Raw genomic sequence first — 21,107 nt, forward strand, 5'->3', positions numbered from 1 at the left:
ACAGAAATAAATGAATAACGACTCGAGAGACAAAACTTAGCTTTTGTGGAGGTTTTACTTCGCACAAACATGAAGGGGACAGACAGATGAACATGGTGCATTCAAAGTCCGAACCAACGAGCTCAGGGATGGGGTTGGTATAAAAACCCTGCATTTGCATATTCAGAAGATCGTCCGATGGACCTCGTGTGAAAATCACGCCCACAGGTTACTGCTGGAGAGAAACTCCAAGGCTAAAGTGAAGATAAGTCTGAGGCCTGCTCAGCAGAACACACATGCACAGAAAAAAGGGAGGATGAGAATAAACTGTGAAAACAATAGCTTGCCTGTGCTTTCTTCAAATGTAATATAATTTTGAGATGACAATACATGCTCAGTGAATTAAGTTTAAACCATTAGTGTAATAAAAGTTAAAGGCAGTTTCTAACTATTCTTCACAAGTTGAATTGGTCCCTAGAGCATGTTGGATTCTGGCTGGGATCCCACTTTTTCTGAAGGTACAGTAAGGGACCGGAAGGAGTCGCGTTTTGGGAAAACAGGATTTTATCTCTGCTTTTTCCAGATGGTGTTGGTTGGTTGGCTTCATTAAGCCAAGACTTTCAGTGTGCACTGGTCAGTCTGTGTTCCTGCCATCCCCTATGCTAATGAGCGTTGGGTCTTAACCAAAAGGGTAAGATCTGGAAAACAGGCTGCTAGGATAAGTTTCCCCAATGGGATGAGACAGTGAGAGGAGCTCAGTCACCCAGAAGGAGCTTGGAGTAGAGCCACCGCTCCTCCATATTGAGAAAAGTCAGTTGAGGTGTCTCAGGTATTTCCTTTAAATACTTCCTTGACTCCTCTCTGGGGAGGTATTCTGGACATGTCCCACCAGGAGAAGCCCTGAGGAAAACCCTGGACAAGCTGGAGGGATTATGTCTCTCAGAGGCATGGAGTGCCTTAGGGTCCCCCCAGTGTTACTAGAGGAGGGGGGATATCTAAACCTCCCTGATCAGACGTCTGCTCCAATGTTCCAGCTCTAAAAAGTGAAAAATGTATGGATGTTTGTTTTACAGTAACAAAAAAAATTTACACAGTCATTTGAATTCAATTAATTTAATGTATTTATGTTAAGTCAGATGTAACTAAAAAAATGTAATTCCTTGGATAAATCAAATGCTCCCAGCATGCAGAAAAATGTTTCAGCATTCCTGCAGCAGCAAACCACAGAGAAAAGTGTCCCAACACCTAATGAGTCTCCACAGACATAATGAGACTCTAAATATTTAGCAATAACGTCTTGTGGCTTCCAGAATTATCAAAATTCAAAGGTTGAGCTGATCTGCATGATGGCAACCTTTTAATGGAAATATCACAAATGAAGCCTTCAAAAAATGAATAATTTCTGACCACTCTCAGCAGTGCTTCGCAGCAAGACAGTGACGAAATGTGGACGTTTCTCAAGCTGGGGATGATTAGGCTGAGGATGCGACTCGGCTGGACGACAGACGCAGCGGTGCTTCCCCAAAGAATACATTTGCACCTGCCCCATCCACAGCACTAGTCTCTCTGCCCTCTCACAGAGCACTGTACTTAATTAAAAAAAATGACTAATTTGCACAGTTCACCTAAAATGGGGAATCTGGTTCACCACTGAGACTGTTGATTTACACAGGAGTACTGACTGGGAGAGGATGGGACCACAAACAGCAGACCGGACAAAGAGTCCAGTTAAAAACATCCCCATGCTGGTCCAAGTGCCTCACCCGCCATCCCTATCTCTGCTAACACGCTGTGTTCAGGGAGGGAAAAACTAACTTTGATTTAACGTACCAGAGGAATAATCCTAACTGCTTCATAGTGCGGGATAATCTCCATAAAGTGAAATCACAGAAGGGCGGACGGCAAGACAGGAATGCCGCCACATCCTTTCTGACAGGTGACTGGATTGATGATTCCGCTGGAAAATGTGTACTGCTGAAAAGGCTGATGAATTATGACAGTTTTCATATTAAACAGACTTATCTGAAGCAAAGAGCATTAACAGTGCCAAGTACATCAATTGATACTATCACAAATTGACCTGCCAATCACCTCACTCTGGCTTCAAAGGTGCAGATAAGGTATTTAAGGTCATTGAAAGCAGATTTTTGTGCCTGTTGGCCTTCGTCTTTACTATTATCACAGTCGTGGATTTTTTATTTTTTGCTTCAAATAAGAATGCATCTTGTTCTATCTTGGAGCATGAAAGAGATCTTTGGATAATTTTACTGCTGGGATTTAAAACTGATAATAGCGCTTTAATACTTGCTCCATGTCTGAAGGCTCAGTAGCTTCGGGTTCTCAGGGTGGATCTTCCTCAGGCTTATGAGGTAATCTCTTTGATATTTATTCATGTAATGATGACAAAGAATGTAAACTAATATCTACATTCATTCCAAGATGACCCCAATGAGTCTCTCATATTAAAGTAATGAATTGCGCATAAAAGGAGCTCACAATCTTCAAGTTGGACACAGTCTAAGCTGCAAAGCAGAGCAATTCTAGCAAGGTATTAAAGTTAGCAAATGGTAGATAATGCCACAAGATTAAGAAAATGTACGTCCAAAAATCAGTCTCTGAGGGTGAATTTAAGCTTCTGGCAAATTGGATGTAAGTAAGACTTACATAAAGACTCTGATAGTGTGAATTTAAATGTGTTCTTCTATCCCTATTTGAGAGCTTCCACATAAAATTTGGAGTTGGATGAAAAATAAAAACCTTAGAGCACATGTGGTAATTACAAACCAGGATTGCATGAGGATGGAAAAAGACAGGAAGAGACATTGCGAATTGGAAACGAGTTCTTCCTGAAAGAGGGGACAGGGGAGTTGAGGGCAAGGAGACTGTTGCTTTTTGGGGAAGATCACTCCTCACGTTGAGCCGGAGCTGTCGTACCTGTCGCTGCAGCGCTGACAGGCGGTTTGTTTGAATGGAGAGGTCAAGCAAGGAGCAAAGGAAGTGAAAGAATGCTAAGGACACTCAAAGTTACTGATAGCAAGACAGGATCAGGCAGCAAAGGTGACACGGTGATTTATTGACTCCTCGGGGGGTCATGGTGACCTAAGTTTGAGGTCACCGGAGCAACAAGAGATAATGAGAGCCACCCTCCTTTACATGACACAAACTGTGCAGAACAGGATATGCAAAATTGTGTTCTCAGTTAGCATTATTTATTCAATAAACATGAAGTGATAATCATGTTGGAAAATAGCAGGTTTTAAAGCCCTCCGCCTAGCTTAGGTCTGCTCCCCTTCAGCTGTTGTGTTTCTCCTGTTTACTCAACATTCACTGGCATCCATCTTGTCATCACATGCAAAATGAGACAGCTTAGAGCATAAAGCTCTAACGAGAGAACACACAAAAGCGTTCATTTGGTTGTTGTAGCATAACAGAGAGATACTGTACGAACCAAAATCCCTGCAGCTATACAAACACTTCCCATAAGGCCTCTTGTTGCCCCCCATTTGGCTTGCGTGGCCATGAGGGCAGCTGTTGACACTGTTACCACTGCATTTCCTGTTAAGCCTACCAGCTGCCTCTCCTATATTCTCTATGTCCCCCTGGAAGGGTGGGAGATACAAGTGTTACCAGCCGTCTTGTCGACAGACAGGTCCATTCTGCCTCTGGCTGTTACTGTATCATCAGGCTTTTGAAGCACAAAGAAAACCAAGAAGCGTGGAGACCACAATGGCCTCACGGCACACCTCACCAAGCCCTGCCTTATTAACTCACATTCTCCATGTTGCAGGTTCAACCTACAAACTAGATCGGGGCATTGGAAAGGTGATGCCTGTGCCACGTGTGCAAGAAAAACAGCTTCAGGTGAGTGTTTACCTGCATTAAAGCTAATTGCTGAGTGGCAGCTGAACACACAAAGGTTCGTTTAAACTCTGAGGGTGATCAAAGACCAGGGTTCGACCAGAATCTATGGCCACGTGTCCTAAACCACCATCAGTTCAACTAGGAGGGCTGAAGTGTTGTGCAGTGCAGCATCTGTGTTTCAGAGCTGCCCTACATGTGCAAATAAACTACAACTACTTTAAATAGAACAAAGTGATGCTTCACTTTGGTTTGCAGACCATCAGTTTACACTGAAGAGACAGCAGCTCGTGTGCAAAGCAGATAAAATGGGGAATACCAATTATGTTTGTTTGTTTTTAATATATTTGGTAGAAAAAATACACAAGATTTTCTGAGTTTATTTAAATTTTAAACGAAACGCCTATGCTTAATAGCAATAGTTGTAAAGAAGGTTTGTCCCCTTCTTTTCCTCTAGCTTCAAACTTTTAAATTGATTTTTTTTTCTGTTTACATTTAAAAAATTTAATATTTTGAACAATTCTGTCTTTTATGTATAAAAAGACATATTGCATGGACAATTGATTTTTAAAGGGTCATTTTTATGTAAAACTGGTTTGACAGAAAAGTTTCACTCAAGTGTTTTTGTTCCCATTGGGTAAGCACATGTGTGTAATTTAAAATACAACTTTATCAAATTCATAAATTGATCAATTTGATTTTAGGCATTACATTGTTGAAAATGTTTTAGGAAATATGTTCTCTTAGTCTCTAATGGAAGCAGTTTAGTTTGTTTGTTGAGACTTCAGGGGAATATCAATTCATTATTCTCATCAATCCAATATCTTCACATTCGTTTTTGAAGAGCTAAGACAAGGGTTATGAGTGGAAAAAAGGGAGAAATGTGGCCTCAATTTCTTCCTTAAAGCAAATCTGTCCTTAAATGATTGGCACATAAAATATAAAAGAAAGCAGTGTTTAAAAGAAAAAGAATGTGTCATTAATGGCAATATGATTTTTTTTAAACTATTCTTAAAAAGTGATTTCACTTCTGTTTTAGGGTTTAGGAAAAATGGAGAAAAACCTTAAAATATATATCTTTATACATGGCACACAGGTACAGGATGAAGTACATAAGTCAACAATGGTTGTTTACATTTTTAGATGATTGCTGATTATGGTAGTGAGACTTTCCAGTCACCTCTTGATTGCAGTGTCCCACTTCGATCATCTTTTCATCTTTTTTAGAAGCTTTCCCAGATGTCTTTTAATTATTAGTGTGTTACTTTTAGCTAAAATCAAAAATTCTATGTTGTTTTCCAGGGCATAGTTTCTGCAGAGCAGCAGTACATCATTAGAAATTAATGTCTGGATTGAGGGCTGGACCGCCGGCACTGAGCAACCCTGCACTCCTTTCCCCTTCCCATTACCGGCGCAACAAAACTAGCGAGCAGCTATTCAGCCGTGCAGTTTTGAGCCTTGGACGAGAAAAACAAAGATGGCCGCAATGTTGAATTAGGATTCACCCTTAAACTATTTTAGGCAGAGAAAATTAGGTTTTAGGGAGAAGTCAGAAGTGCAAACAGGGTTTTTGTGTGCTTTGTGACATAGCCACATCAGCAGGCAAGGAGTCTCATTTGTCTGATTTATAGCTCATGTTAAAGCTTTGAGTCTTGAATTCTCTTTGCTGGAGCACAACCACATGCTGGGAGGATTGGAAACTGCGGTGCAAGTTTCAGCACTGTGTTTACAAAAGCCATTTAGGAGATCTTTGCATGACTTTTAAGGCTGGAAAATCTTAAGTACATATTTTTGAAGAAGTTTTTGACTCTAATGAAGCAAAAAGCACAAATCCTAATAGATCTGGCCCAATTTAACCCTTGAGAAGCTAACTATAACTATAACATTATGTGGCAAAAAACCTAAGATCAGAAATATGTGGAAAAAATAACATTCTAGGTGCTTCTAATGTGCCCCAGCTACACACAGAGTTCTTTAGGATGAGAAATGTGTGGATGCTTTTAACTGTAAAAGCAGGTCCTTTATTTTGAAATACCCATTGTCGCTGAGTAAAAAATAGTTTAAATGCCAAGGAAAACTGCTGGGGAAAAATCCTGAACATATTCTTGTTATGCTATTAATGTATAACTCATCAAAAGAAACCAAATAATGATTTTTCTGCAAGAGAATCTCTTCTTGCAGTACACCATGAATAATGAAATCTGACCATTTGGATGGGTCGTTTGCTTTTACACAAAGACAAAAAGAAAGTTCTTCCAGTTATTGATGGTGGCAGTTTTCTCCTGCACGCTGAGAGCAGAGAGCTTTCACAGAAGACGTGATGTGATTAAAGCAGCGACTGGAGATGGCGAGATCAGTGGGGTTTGGAGTAGAGTAACCATGTTTAAAACTGACTGATCAGCCGACGCATTGAGGAAAGCAGTGACAGGTGGGCTGTGGATACATTCGCTGTGAGGAAAACAAAAGTGGGTGACTATTCCAAAGCTCTGCCATCAACATTTGAATATTTCAGATGTGCAGCTAGATCAGGGAATAAAGGTAAAAAAAGAAAAGACTTTATTTTTTCTAAAAGATAATGACCCCCCTTGGATATTCACAAAAATGCAACATTACAAAGATAAAGGACTTACTCTGTCTTCTTTAGAAGCGAGAAAAGTTGAGGTAGGCAACAGTGGAGGACAGCCGTGGGGTAGAAAAGGAGCAGGAAATCATTTCCTGTTTTATGGACCTGCTATATCAGCATATCTGCTCCATCCCAAGCCGCAAAAAGATCCCTCATGGCAAGAGTACAACTAACCCTATAACATTCAACAAATATAATAAACATCATAGTGAAACAAATTGTTCATATGCTACCTGTTTAATTTTTCAGATCTCCTTGAACTATACATTTCCTTATTAGTTTGGAGACATTGGCTTGGCTTGAGCGAATGGATGATGCTGTCAGGGGCCTGGGCATTATGGCGGCTCTGTGTGACTGATTTCTACCAAGGAAAGCCTATTAGGCCTGACAGGGGGATGATGATATTAGGCCATCATCATTCAGGAGACACTGCCCCCACCAAACCCACAGCACCCTCATCCATCAGACAGTCCAAAACACCCTAGCCATCTTCCTTTCTTTTCATGCTCCCTGTCTCATTCTCCTTTCACACTCCCCCACTTTTTTCCTTCTTCTTTCCCTTTTACAGTATTTCCCCCACATTCTGTTGTTTCTTACATCCATTCCTTCATATCTTTCCATTATGGTCCCCTGCTTCACTCTTTCCCCCCTTCACCGTGTCTCCGATGGCAAACACAAAGACAAATTCCGCCCTTTTCTTAGCCCATGAAACATTTAACATTTCATTCCAATTCTTGGCAGACGCAAGTAAAAAATGGCCTAATGAATCTTACTTATTGTCTTCCCTGAGTGCAATCACGAGCTAAATATGAGATCCCTGTGCCTTGGCCTGTATCCATTGTCTATTTGGCCTTTCATGGTCTTATTCATTCATGGAGGGTTTAGAATATTTACCTTTCAGCTCCAACATTTTTATTTATCTTGTTGTTGATCTGTTACTTTAGTCTTAATCAAATTCTGTTCCTCTTTAACTTTCCTTAATTAATGTCAATGAGCATTCCTTTAATATTTCTTTTAAATGTTCTTTAATTGTTTTTCTTAATGTTTTACGTAAAGCACTTTTAATTGTCTTTGTAAATAAACTTGCATTGTTTCGCAACAATGGAGAGGTTTACTTCTGTTGAAAGAAGCGAAATATTAATGAAAGTAATGAATATGTTAATAAAAGACACGAAAAAATATAAATTGCAGAGTCATAAAACAAAAAAAAAATAGTTTAGAAATCTTTAGTAAAACTGAAATAGTCTGGGATCATGTTTGGCATCTTTGTGTTTGTTCCAATACTGCTTATGGCATCTCCACAACATGTTTTTTTGGTCTTATTTTATTTTTTTTGGGAAGGTGGATGGGGATGAATTTTGGGGATGAATTTTAATAAATTGTTTCTCTGTGCTTGAAACAAGTTGCATACTGCTATCTGTGTTCTTTTGGCACAGCTATAGACACTTTATGCTTTACAGGGTTTAAACAACAGATTGAGCTCTTTCCAATGATCCCTTTGACCCTAAGGACTGCTTTGCTTCAAACCAACCTTTTTAGTTAAAGTTTAACTGAAGGTTGGTTGGTCCTGGGTTTGTTTTGACCCCCGAGCCTCAGAATTCCGCAGGGTTTAATTTGGTTAGAAGTTTGGCTTGTCACTCAGTGATTGACTGTTGGCCTTGACAATGGATGCTTTTAGGAAAAGTGATAAGAGGAAACTCCCCTCACAGTTTCTATCGGCAATTTCTTTTTTTTCTTTTTTTTTTAAAGTTGTGTTTAAGTGACATAACTCATTTAGGCATAAACAAATCCATCTTTAAAAAAATTTGAAATGTTGCTTTACAGCAAATTGATAGCATCCTGAGTTTATAATGTACCACAAATGCATACATTAAAAATACCTTATCCAAAACATTCATATCTGTTTCATTCTCTGCACGATGAGAGATTCCATCTGCATGTTCGACTGCCGCGTCCCGAGAGATTAGCAGTCATCTTCAAACCGTCTTTCTGGTTTACTGCTTTCCATCATGTTCTCTTTGAACACTGTCAAAACTTAGATTACAGCGCGGGAGGGTTCACCATGCAGATGCAGGTCAGCTGCTTTTTAAGAAGCTGTACCCATCAATTTTTTGTTGTTGTCAGTCATGCAGAGGGAAATGACTGCTCAGAGAGCCATTAGTGGGTTTGATTCCTGATGTCTTCATTTATTCTCATTGTCCCTCAGGCCATTACAAGGGAGCAGCAAATGACTGACAGCTTTCCATATGTGATTATTCGAAAAAGCACTCAGGAAAAATGTTGTTCGGGTTTTTCTTTTTTTCCTTTTTCTTTAAATTTGACCATAAAGAGTGTGAAGTTTCAAAATGTATTTTTCACGCACAAAATCTTTCACAAATATGTAAAATTAAAATCAAGGAGAATTTTAAATGTTGTTCATTAAATGTAAACATTTTGCACAAACCTCTGTAAAATTCAATTTGTGCGTGTGTGTGTCTGTGTGTGGGTGTGTGTGAGTGTCTGCGTGTGTGTAAAAATGGCAATAAAAAAAAAAATCCTAATTTTAAAAAAAAATCCTCGACCAAAGACATGAATGTCAGTGTGATCAAAACGGCGACGGCAGACTATTCAAAACGTGATATCTCCCTGGCCTTTCATTAACTGGCTGTCCTGAGTAATCTAATACAGAATAGACATTAATTAATGGATTACTCCAGAGTAAATCACTCTGTTTGCTATAGCAGACATCCTGGCACAGCCTTTGAGTTTGCTTGCTGCGTCCACAGAAATTATAGTCACTATTAAATGTTAAAATATACATTTTTGTATTGGTGAATAAATTGTGTCAGGAAAAAAAATTGAGTTTATTCACTGCCAACAACTTAATTTGATCAGCTTAATGTAAAAGAGTCTCCTAGGTGGAGGGTGGGTGAGGTGAAGATTAATTGCAAATGTTTACAATGGAATTTGGACTGTGTGTTAAATATGATTATCCAACCAGGAACCAAACACAGGAGAAATAACAAATTAATGACAGCAGAGGCCTTTGCTTATCACTGTGTCTGTTTAGTGTGCAAGAAATCCAGACGTAAGCCAGTTCTCAGTCCTCTGTTTATTTAAACCCAAACCATGGCTACTGTTTAAAATATTCCTTTATTTAAAGCAGAATTAACCCTTTCATCATTTCTACCTTTGCTGATCTCACTTGTGCTGTTGTTTAGTAGAAATGCCACAAAAACAGACAGTTTATCAAACTATTAAATTGTTTTTTCTTAATCAAATGAAGTTTTTTTTAGGTTTTAAGTCTGTTTTTCTTTTGTTTTCAGGAACCACACCAAACACTGATAATGTCAACCAGTGAAACAGAATACAGAAGGATTTTACCCATTAGATGCATGCACATGCACACAACAGATGTATTCAAATGATGTACCTTGACCCGTTATTGAAAATCTGTGCGAGTCTCTGGGTGTTTGTGTGCTTGTGTCACAGACAGAAGGTGGTGTCAGTCCCTAGTCAACCCCCACCTCTTTAGCTCTGCCTAATGCCCCTTTTACCTCCCCATTTTCTCCAGCCTATTCAAAACCTGTCACTCACTACTATGAATTCCATTAAACCTTAAGGGTGCCAAGCATTCACCTGAAAGAAAGGAAAAATACACACCAGCAGTTTCTGTGGGTTTGTGAAACACAGAACTTCAAGTAGGCTGTCTCTGAGCTTTCTGTCGCACATTTAGACGTTCTCTCACACTTTTCCATCTCTACTTTTCTCTTTGCTTGAACAGCAAAACCAAAAAAAAAGTCATGAAGGCATGTATTAATCGGGAGCAGAAATGAGGAGTCAGCAGAGCTGGCGGGGGAGAGAGATGTGATTCTGAGTCTGAATGTGCTGAATGAATGAACGCAGGTCATGATTTATCAGACCTAGCGAGCCCCTCTACGCCTGTCCTGCTGAGTCCTGATGGCTGCAGCCTTTATGTAAAACAAACTCAGCCTTTTTAATCCACAGCTCCCTTTACACTACTTTGCAGCAGCTAGAAAGCCCGACTCTGCATTCTCCAAAGCTCCCAAACAGCCACAGAATGACCACAGGTCTCACTTTTATGGAGGCAGGAGCTAAAAAACGGCTCTGCATGAGAGAAAGTTATTACAAGCTGCTGAACGGATAGGAGTCATGGAGTCATGATTAAAAACAAAGGGATGGTTCACTCCGAGCACACCATAACTAGGGGGGAGCGGAGGATTTAGCTGACTTGTGCTACTATTCAGCAGGTATCTGTCATTGATGATGTTTCTGGTAATACATCAATACTTTCCCTACAGCTTAACATTTGTAAGGGTGAGTTTATGTGCAGCATGACTGGCTACTGAAATCTTAATGTTCTAATCACATTTGCAGCATTAATCTAAAAGAGGATGGCTTTCCTTGGTGAGTTTCATTGTTTTCAAATATATTGTCTCTGTTTCTCAACTCGGAAACTTGAGCAACTTCTTAGAATTGAGCTGATTGGGGAGCCCCCTCCGACCTCCCCACTTCTAAACCACAAGGATTTCAAAGTTTGAACTAGAAATGAACCCTTTTAGTTTAATGACCAAGAATCTTTTGACGCCTTTTTTTAATCATACAAGAGAAGAGAGGGGTATCCATGAAACATTTGAAGACCCACTCCGGTAAAAATAGTGTTTTTGGTGTTTTTACCATGTTCTGGTGGCATATTTATTTTATTCCAATTCTTTTGAATCAAGAGTAAACAAAAAATGCAGTTGGAAAAAGCTTGTAGCTGCGGTGTAGAAGCTACTGCGGCAAACCACAATCTCCCCGATCTGTTTCATTCTGATCCATCCACTTGCAGACGACCAGATCCATGTACGTCTTTGTTTTCTTCGCCCGAGCTGACCTCTGTCTCAGAACTGTACGCTCCAATATTGCTCACCATAGTTGTTGCACCGGTAATGTTAATTTGGTGTTGTGAGGGGCTGTAAGCTAGCGGGAGAGCATGTAAACAGATGGCTGACGGAAAGTGGGGGTGGGCTTAATCCACGCCAACAGTCCAGCCTAAAACTCGGAGGCGAATTTCTAATGAGCTCCTGCAGCCAAATACAGGAACTATGCCCTAGAAAAGGACACAGGTTTATTTTATTTTAGCTAAAAACTGTTTAATCAAACACTGTAATCGTCAACAAAAGATGATCAGAGTGGAATTTTAAGCCTGCAGTTTGGTGGTCTCTGTCCAGGAGGTGTCAGCCCCGACCCCACAGCCATACGGAGTGTTTGAGGGACTGACAAGCGACCAAAGCAAAAGCTCAGTCAACACGCTGTTTAATATCCATTATTATGACGCGAACATTGTGCCCCCGGACAGGTAAACACATCTTCATTGATCCATTGATGGCAAGATAGAAATATTTTCTCTCACCACTCACCAGCATTAAGTGCCCCATTTCACAGAGACAGGGAGCAAACAATGCAGAGAGAGGGGGGAAAAAGCAAAGAGGCGTATAGGAGACCTGACACTCTGCTCCATTGGTAAATAATAGCACCAACAAGCTGGCCTATCTATAACCTCTGATGCTGCTGTCTGCCAAGATAAAATGTTGGGCCTGTTTCTCCAGAGCCTTGGAAAAGATCAACACGCCTGATGGAGTTTTATTTGTCTTTAATGTCACACTCAGTCTGGGCTCCCTGAAAAACAGTCTCGAGTAAACACTAATGACAAAAATGCTCTTAGACACTTCAAATTGGACGTTAAGCACATCGCTGAAAAGCCATTGCACCCCAGTGGATCGCTAATCTGTTGAACGTCTGAAGTGGATAAGTCGGTGATGAAAAAAACCTCAGGAGCTCTTCACAATACAGATTGATGATGCATGGGGTGACCTCTCCCGCTCTCTCGGCTAGAGGAGAACTAAATTCTCTTGTTTTTTTTGTTTTTAACAAAAGCTGTTTTTCATCTCATAACCGCGCTGAAAAAAATCTTTAATGTATGGCGTTTCTCTGAAGAATAGCAAATTGCATGTTTTCCCAGCGTAATTGTGCATTTTTATGTCCTGTTGACACCATTTCCTTTAACAATGCAGCCTCTCTCTCGTAAGCTGTGAATTAGGCGCCTGCTTTTAAGTTTAAATGGAGGTGTATCCTTTTCCACAGGCTCTTCATCTTAGCTGCTCTGTCAAAGGATGGGGGGGTGCAGACACTTGGTATGCTGTTATTTTGTGAACTACTCTGCTTAATGTGAAAGCAGAGGGCATCTCTTCGCAGCAGGAAGTGGACAGCTCTTCTCCCTGTAATGACGCATAACTAGTACACTTCCATTCACTCCTGCAAGCAATAATGAGGATGGCCCCTCAAACCTAACTATTATAGCCTGGCTGATGTCAGAGAGTTGACCCCATTTAATATTATATTTTGGTCCCTTTCTGCAGTTTGATCACTCGTCTTTATAAACATTCGCCCCCTCTCTGCCACGCCTACAATGTCACCCATTCCCCCTCTGTTTGGATATCTGTTTTGTACCAAACCTTTGTCCATCGTTGGGTGTATCTTACATTGTCATTACAAACTTTGTTTTTGCAAAATTGCTCTAGTTATCAGTGTTAGAACTATGCAGTTCAAACTGTGATCTTGCAGATCCATGAAGCGATGTGCATTCCAAAATGTTTTATTTTCTCCGCGTAGCCTGTAAGATTATGTCTAATGCCTTAGGCACATGCACCTGTACTGGTGCTGCGGGGGTTTTTTGTTGTCCATGAAGGGTCCTAGAGGGGAGTGGCCACATCTTAAAGGTAGTGCAGGTGTGTCCTTAAGTTCCCTTGTGGCTGGTGCAGCCATCTTAACACATAAGAACCCAGTACCACTTTTTCTTAAAAATAAAATTGTGTATTTTACCATCAACCAAGAGGACCAAAGTATCCATTTCTGATCTTTTTCTGTTACGCTGATGTCACCATGGGTTTATTATGGGTCAAGGGACGTCATGAAAAAGGGGCGTTCCATTGTCGTGTAAGCGTAAGTATACGGGTAGTGCTGGTGTGTCCTTATGCTTCACTCTAGTCATTACTAAGGTACATGCACTGCCTCATTTCTCATCACACGCAGGGTGTAGACGTGATACTTAAGTGTCTGTACGACGCACAAACAAATTATATAAACTCTGATGGTCTAGTTTTCTCATTTCTAACATTAAGGCTGAAAGCACGGCACGCTCATTGGGGGTGCAAGTAGTGTGCACTTTTCATTTGAACAGCACAAACGGCCCTCTTATGCATTGCACAGGTTTTGGGAGGGTTGGAAAAAATGAAAAATTCATACAACGTGCCTGCGTCTCACCAAATTCACAATTACTACAGGCTCACCAAGTGATTTGCCACCTTGTTATTTCTTGCGGCCACCTACATGCCCCTTTGAGGTTTGCCCTTATTTTGCCCACAGACAGTGCAAATCCACCCGTCACGGCAGCTGCAACAAAGATTTGACCATATTTATTACGCAGGCAATCCGGATTAGTGTTTGTGGCGCACAAATAAGAGTTTCAGCTCTTGCAGTTTTAGATATTTGCATGATGCACGGCACTCAATGATTTTCTTGGATTATTACATGGTAAGATTCAGAGACATTGTCGTCTCTGTCATTATTTTTCAGAGCATTGTTTTTGCATTGTGGTGCCACATTAAAACCCCATTACTCGAGGTCTCATTTTAGTGCATGATGGGGTTCATGTTTCATCACACTTTCTTCCCCTTTAACTGTTGATTGTTATTCATACACCACCAAATAATCTACATATTCCTCACAAGCTGATGTGTATCACAAATTTTTTGTTTGCCTCTCACCTTTCAAGCTGTAGTTTAATGTGATCGCCCAGACATTATTTTGACTCTAAATCTGACAACATCAGAAGTGTGTGGCAAATTTGCATAAGCTTAAAAAAGTCCATTTGAGCATCATCTCACAGGGCTATTGCATTTAAATCATATCCAAGCTGCTTTTTCTGCGACTGTGCCTCCTCATCTCATTAGCTCTAAAAGCAGCAGCATTTTTCTGAATGCATTTCTTCACGTGTTTTGTCAACAGGAATGTTCAAGCTGTCTTGTTGTGGTCACAGTGGGCAAAGGAGCCACACGTTTAATGGGAATGCGGTCAAATTTTGATGTAACACAAGATCTTACCGTCACTGTACCTCTTTCAGACGTGGGCCACCTGAATTCAAGCCGATTATGGATAACAACCACATTACAGCACGAAACATCAAAGACCTAGCTTACCACTCAGTGGGGAGCCACTCAGACACATTTCAAAAAGCTACCCATTCAAGAGCTCTCACTGGAAGCATGTTATGCATTAAATGTGTCACACTGGAAAGCGTCTTCTGAGCCATTTGATTCCAGAACACAGTGCTGTGCAGTTGTGCTGGTTTCATAAAAGAAACAAGAAGAAAAAATAACAAGGATTAGCATAAACAAAGACCCACAAAAACAAAAAAGTCAAATAAAAATTCAGTGAAAAACCTTTTTTTTCATCCATGAACATATTGAAAAATTGCCATTCAATGTGTTGAAACCCATTTTTTTTGTTATTTTGCAAGTTTGACTTTTTTTTTAAATAGTGGTGCCTAAGTAATAAGCAGATTCAACAATACTGACGTATTGGATTTATGTGGACACGTGCATTATATCATAACTAGCAGGAAAAAAACAAAGAAATTTACTCAGAGGCTTTTATTTATAGAAAAAAAATATCTTCCCCAGGAAGTAATTGCAGGGTTGTTGCTTTAATGACTTAGGTTTTTTTTTGTGCAGGTGTGAGGATGATAGGCTACTACCGTACATTTATGTATTTGCATAGCTTCGCACCTGTTAATGACAGTGCTTGTTTTGCCAATGAATTTCCATGCTCCTCTAATAAGACTCAGTGTCCTCCCACGGCTACCCTAATGACTGTTATCACACCACCTTCCAGAGCCTCAGCTATAACAACCTGAATACTGTACCAGTGTGGTGTGTGCTTGTGAAGTGATACGTGCCAGGAACTAAAGAAATCAGAAACTAAAGAAATTTAACTCCAAAGAAAGCCCTTCTTAAAACTTTGAATTTCCAATTTTTCCCCATTGCAACAAATTGGAGCTCCACATTGTACCTGGAACAATCCAAGAAAATCTGTGTGTTACACATTTATGACTTGAATTCTACCTTTTCTTTAGACCTGCTCTATAAAAATCCAGCACTCACCCTGACATTGACACATTTTGCAGGCGAGAGCAGGTGAGAGCCTGCCAAACCCTTTGCCTAAACCCATCAACTTTTTTCGAGAGCTGAAAACATGCCAAGACTCCCTCGGATAACAAGCCAGAGATATGGAGAACCTCCTCTGGGCACGAAAAGAAGTATAGCTCAAGAATTTTCATCCCTCCCTCAAAACTACCCCCCAGCCTTATTGTGACTTGGTCATGCCTGAAACTATAGATATTTTCTACAGGCAGGCTCCCCCTTTTACCAGGAGCTAAATTAAGAGTATTTAAGTGTCTTTTAAAACGCCAATGCTTTGCTGCCTCTGGCTGACCCCGTTTTGCCCTTTTTCCATCCACTGTTGCTCGTTAAAATGGCATAATTGCAGGTAAGCATCCTGCACTATCAACATACTTAATTACCAAAGTGAGAGAGGTTCATGGTGCCACATTGGCCCAAATAAACCCAGGAAGCGGTGGAATAAATAATAGTTATCATTAACAGTCCAATCCGGTTTTATTAGCGAGGTTAGGGCCTTGATGGAGACAGCCTTATTAGCAAAGGAGAAATTAAGAGATTACATTAGTCATTTATTAGACAAAAAAGGGCTGTTCTGTGTGTATGTGTGTGGAATAAATTAGAAGTTTTCTTTTTTAAGTATTTTTGCGGCATTACAAAGTATTTGTAAATGCCAATTTGTGTTGCTTGACTCGGGTTTTAAGTAAATTTCTGAACTGCTCTTCAAGGACAGGAAAGTGCCTTATTTACCCCCTCTCTCATTGAAGGTTTTACTACTTTACTAATCGGCTCTTGGATTCCACTTTTGTCATCTGCCATCCCCTAATATGCACTAACTGGATATATATTGTATGGGAATGTTCTTACTTTTTAACCTGCCTCTGAACCGTCAAATTTGTGCTTGCTCTTGATCCCTCCGTTTTATACATTTTAGGTCCCTTAAACCCCCTCAAAGCTTCTTAGTAACAGTCGGTCGATCAAAGCCACCAGGGACCTTCCTTTCTCTCCTGAACTGAGGCACAAGTTAAAGATTTTCTCAAAAAAGAGACGATGGGGTAAAAAAAAAAACGTTTTTGTTTGATGCTGTTGTATTGAATGTTTAACTTGCAGATTTCGATAAACATTTTTCGACTCAGGTTTAATTGTACTAAAAGATGGGAAAAAATTAAGAATGCATTGTTGCAGTGCTGCCAATGAAATACTTTTAGTTGTGAATATACAGTGACTCATATCTGTTTTTCTAAAATGTTTCCGCTTCTCTATGTTTGTTCATCATCGTGCACAATCCCAGAAAAAGAGAAAAACTGGGTGCTGAATGACTATGTGTGCATTGTCTGTTTATATGCTTTTCTGCATGCGTGTATGTGTGCATTCTTGTGTATGCAGTGAGGTATTATTTGTCAGCCTCGGTCAGAGGAGGGGCAAGGCATCAAAGATCACAAAAAGTGTATGACAGCTGACAATTTTGGGCTTTTGATTAAGATTTGTTGATATGACCAGTCCCTGGGTCTCTCCCAAGCGCACTCCAGGGATTCTCGGCTGCCTAGCTTTACCTCACAGAGTGTAACCCGTCAGCTGACAGAATCAGGCGCCTTCTCCTCATCGTCCGCCTCACCTCCCAGCTGAAAACCCAGTAATTAGAGTCTGGGCAACATGGAGAAGAAGCCCCTACCGAGAGCACAGTGTCACGGACATCACCAATTATGCAGCCACATTACTCATGGATGCAACCAGCTCACATAGTAAAGAGACACATATACACACATGTATATACACAGGCATGCTAATCGGAGTGCACACACACTCACAAGTGTCTGCAGTCAAATCATTATTTGAGCAAATCTGGTTTAATCTTGACACATGCTCATTAGTTTGCTATGTCAATAACAAACAAACAATTTAGCTTATTTTTTCCATTTTGACTTTTAACCTAAATGCATTTGTATACATTTTATGAAAATATGGTTTTAAATTGTAAATTGCTGCAGAAGCAATGATTTTATTCATGTGATCGAAGCGTGCTCTAAATTCTCTGAAATTTTATTTGCATTTTAAAGTTTAAAGCTATAAGAACGATGGAGAAAATTGCTTTCGATGGAAGAAGTGGTTGACTGTAGGCTAATGTCCTTAAAACACCTTCTCCCCGCAGAAAAGTGAAGGAAAACTTAATTGCGGCATTTTCTCATCGGAGAGGTAGAGGACCACTCCAAATGTCCCCTGATCTGTGAATTAAAGACGTGCATTTAGCCACAGGAAAAATAAAGTGAGATTACTCTCCAGGAAGAGGAGGTTAAGTGCACTAATGGAAAGTACTGAAGTGTTTGTTATTGTTGCTCTGTCTTTTTTTCCTTCTCTTTTCTCTTTCTCTGTATTTATAGCATAGGATCTTGGATGTAAATTTCTTGAATGTGTTAATGGGGATTCTTAAATTCATCCATTGGCTTATAAATGATGCTGTAACTAATGCTAAGTGCTTCTGGCTGTCTTGTCGGCCACTTTATCTTTGCGACCGCGCCACGTTTCATAAATTTGAATTTTGTTTGGATTGAGCTGTTTATCTGATTTATGCAAAAGTAAGAACACCAGCCGCACTTTAAATACTTTTATGATGTAAAGGCATGAAATAGGGAAGGCTTGGGAAGTTAGGCAAAGTAAGGCGTGAGTAGCTCAGTCAAAGGCCTGTCGGTGGTTTTGAGTGTGCACATACCACCTAAATATCCTGCAGCACATAAGCATGCTCATAATACTTCAGTAATGAATCAGTCCTCCTTCGCATGTTTGGCCTTTGAGGCGTTTAAGAAACAGATTTTAAGTAATTATTTGCATGACTCTTCCGAAAAACTTGACAAGTATTGTGAATGTAATCCTGCTGGCAATGTGCAGTGGAATTAGTGATAAAGTATTTTCTTTTAACTTGATTAATAGTATTTCCCGTAGCAGAGATTTCTGAGAGGAGGGAATTAATGGGTGCATTGTGGCTGCTATTGTTAGCAGCCACGAAGCACACGGACATAGTAAAACGCTTCAAATTGTATTTGTCATGTTCAAACTAAGTCAGTAGCCTGTAGAAAAGTAGGTGTCAGAGGGGAGGAAATCCTCTATATTGCTCTGAGCTGGCTTTGACACAGATCTTAAGCACAACATTCTGCCTCTTCCAGGCTTCGACAACCCCTGCAAAGCTGGAAGACTTTTGGAGCAACCCCTTCTAATGAGAATTTGGTGTAATTGATGTCACGCTATGGCGAGATTGGGATCATTTCTCAGTTCCTTCTCTTTGTTTGCAGCCTTTTCAGAGGAACGCCCTCTGAACCTCAACAGTCATTCATTCTTCAGTTTCTTTTTGTAAACAAAAGCGGGGCACTCTTTTCTGCTCATCACTGTGCCAATATAAGAGAAACACCATCTTGTCACGCGATGTACAAAAACCATTAAATGTGCAGCATTTGAAAGGAGACAAGATGCAATTAACCAAGAAATGACTCTGATCTTGGTGACATTTGGGAGAAACCGCGACACAATATACGCGGCCGGGGCTTGATTGACAGACTAATCCAAGTTTGATGGGTGCAGGTTCACTTTCTCCAAGCGGAGCGGGTCGTCGGCAGATAACGTGTACAGCTGCACAACCCTGATAGCTCTGTCCGCCATGATTCGTCACCGGGCAAATTCCTTTGGTTTAGGCGATGATGAAAGTATCGACCATTAATGACAGGATCATCTCACTGCCTGAAATAAATGCTCTAATCCCTTTTGCCAGGTCCATGAATTCCTAATACGAGTTATATAAACTGGAGCAATAAATCAGCGTTAGCTCAGTTGTGTTTGGAAAACTGTACCAGGGCTCCTTGTCCCCCCTCCACCACCACAACCACCACCATCCCCCCCCCCTCCTGTTTAAAATGCAAGACATGCAGCTGAGGACATCTTTGCTTAAGCTGTAACATGCAATGAGTTATTACTGGGAATAGATTAACTCCCTCACAGCAATAAGAACTGCAAATAGGTAAAGAACAAGATAGAATTATACTTGGGTATGGTCAGAGGAAAAGTGTGTTTGACTGTCGATGAATTTTGATGAATATCGCAACCTTTCATCTGCTGGGTCTCTGCTGGGTTGATGAGAACATCATACTCATTGTATTGCAATGACATTAATCACATTCATAAGAGCGGAAGACGTGGAGACTAAGAGGTTAAGAGAAAAACCAGACGAGATTTTTAGTGGATCAGGAACTAAATAACGCCAAGAAAAGTGGCAGTTTGAATTTTTGAAGTTGTGATTTTATTTTTATCTGAAGTTTTGGGTATTATTACAGGCTGTCCTGCTGTTTTATTTTATTTATACCACATTTAAGTGGATGTTTATTGACAAACCTACAGTTCTTCTTACTGGGGAGTCTAATGTAAAGCATGGAAAAATCATGTTCACCATTGCAGGGCTTTTCCATCTTAGCCTTTAACCAGAAAACAGCTTGTCACGCATGGTACATCCAACCGGATGTTTCCATCTTAAGTCAGCAGCAAGGCATAGGAATCTGGTATGCATTGGAAACTGCTTTCTATCATAGAAATATAGGTATGGGCAGCAAAAGGGACAAAAAAGTCCACATGGTGGTGACTCTGACTTCCCAAATGAATCACACTTAAAGTATTTGGAGCCAGGTTAGTTTACACAATTACCACAAGGGCAATGCTTACAAAGCGTAAGAACCTCTATCCACTTTGTTGGGAATTGTCCTACTTAAAAACAACAACATTTGATGCATCCAATTTGTCGTGGTCTCGGGTGCTTTGCTGTTGGTTGTTGCAGGCTGCTCTGCTCCTGAATGGGTGCAGCTGTTTTTATTTGAGTTATGTCCCGGGGTATGATATGAGGGGCCGTATAAGACATTATTTATTCTGAACCATTCACATTCATACATTCTTGCTCTCACAGTCATATATACTCTCTTTCGCATACATATATTCTCTTACGCATCCATATATTCTCTCTCTCACATTCATACATTCTTGCTCTCACAGTCATATATACTCTCTTTCGCATACATATATTCTCACTTGCACATCCATATATTCTCTCTCTCGCATGCATATATATTCTCTTACGCATTCATATATTCTCACTTGCACATCCATATATTCTCTCTCTCGCATGCATATATATTACTTTACACATACATACATTCTCACTCTCATTGTCACTCTTAAAAAAGAATGTATGTATGTGAAAGACAAGTATATATGAACGTGTGAGGAAGAGTTTATATGTGTGTGTGAGAGAGGAGTATGCATGAAACGGAAGTTACTTTGCATGAAAAGGAAGGCACTTTGAATGAAAAGGAAGGCACTTTGAATGAAACGGAAGGCAGACGATTTCTCGTGCTCTGATTGGACGAGAGGCCGCCACCTCCCATTTTGAACAGACGCTA

At 40.2% G+C, this 21,107-nt stretch overlaps 1 protein-coding gene across 1 annotated transcript in view; it reads left to right on the forward strand.

Moving 5' to 3' along the window:
- Positions 1–21,107, forward strand: part of LOC144988965 (uncharacterized) — a 76,655-nt gene that overhangs the window by 43,171 nt on the left and 12,377 nt on the right. The window contains exon 4 of the mRNA XM_078940446.1: positions 3,767–3,840. Within this exon, the coding sequence (XP_078796572.1) occupies positions 3,767–3,840 (74 nt within the window). The remainder of the gene's footprint in view (positions 1–3,766; positions 3,841–21,107) is intronic.

Source organism: Oryzias latipes, chromosome 22 (assembly GCF_053564925.1).
Source record: "Oryzias latipes strain Hd-rR chromosome 22, Olatipes_Hd-rR_3.1".
Classification (NCBI taxonomy): Eukaryota; Metazoa; Chordata; class Actinopteri; order Beloniformes; family Adrianichthyidae; genus Oryzias; species Oryzias latipes.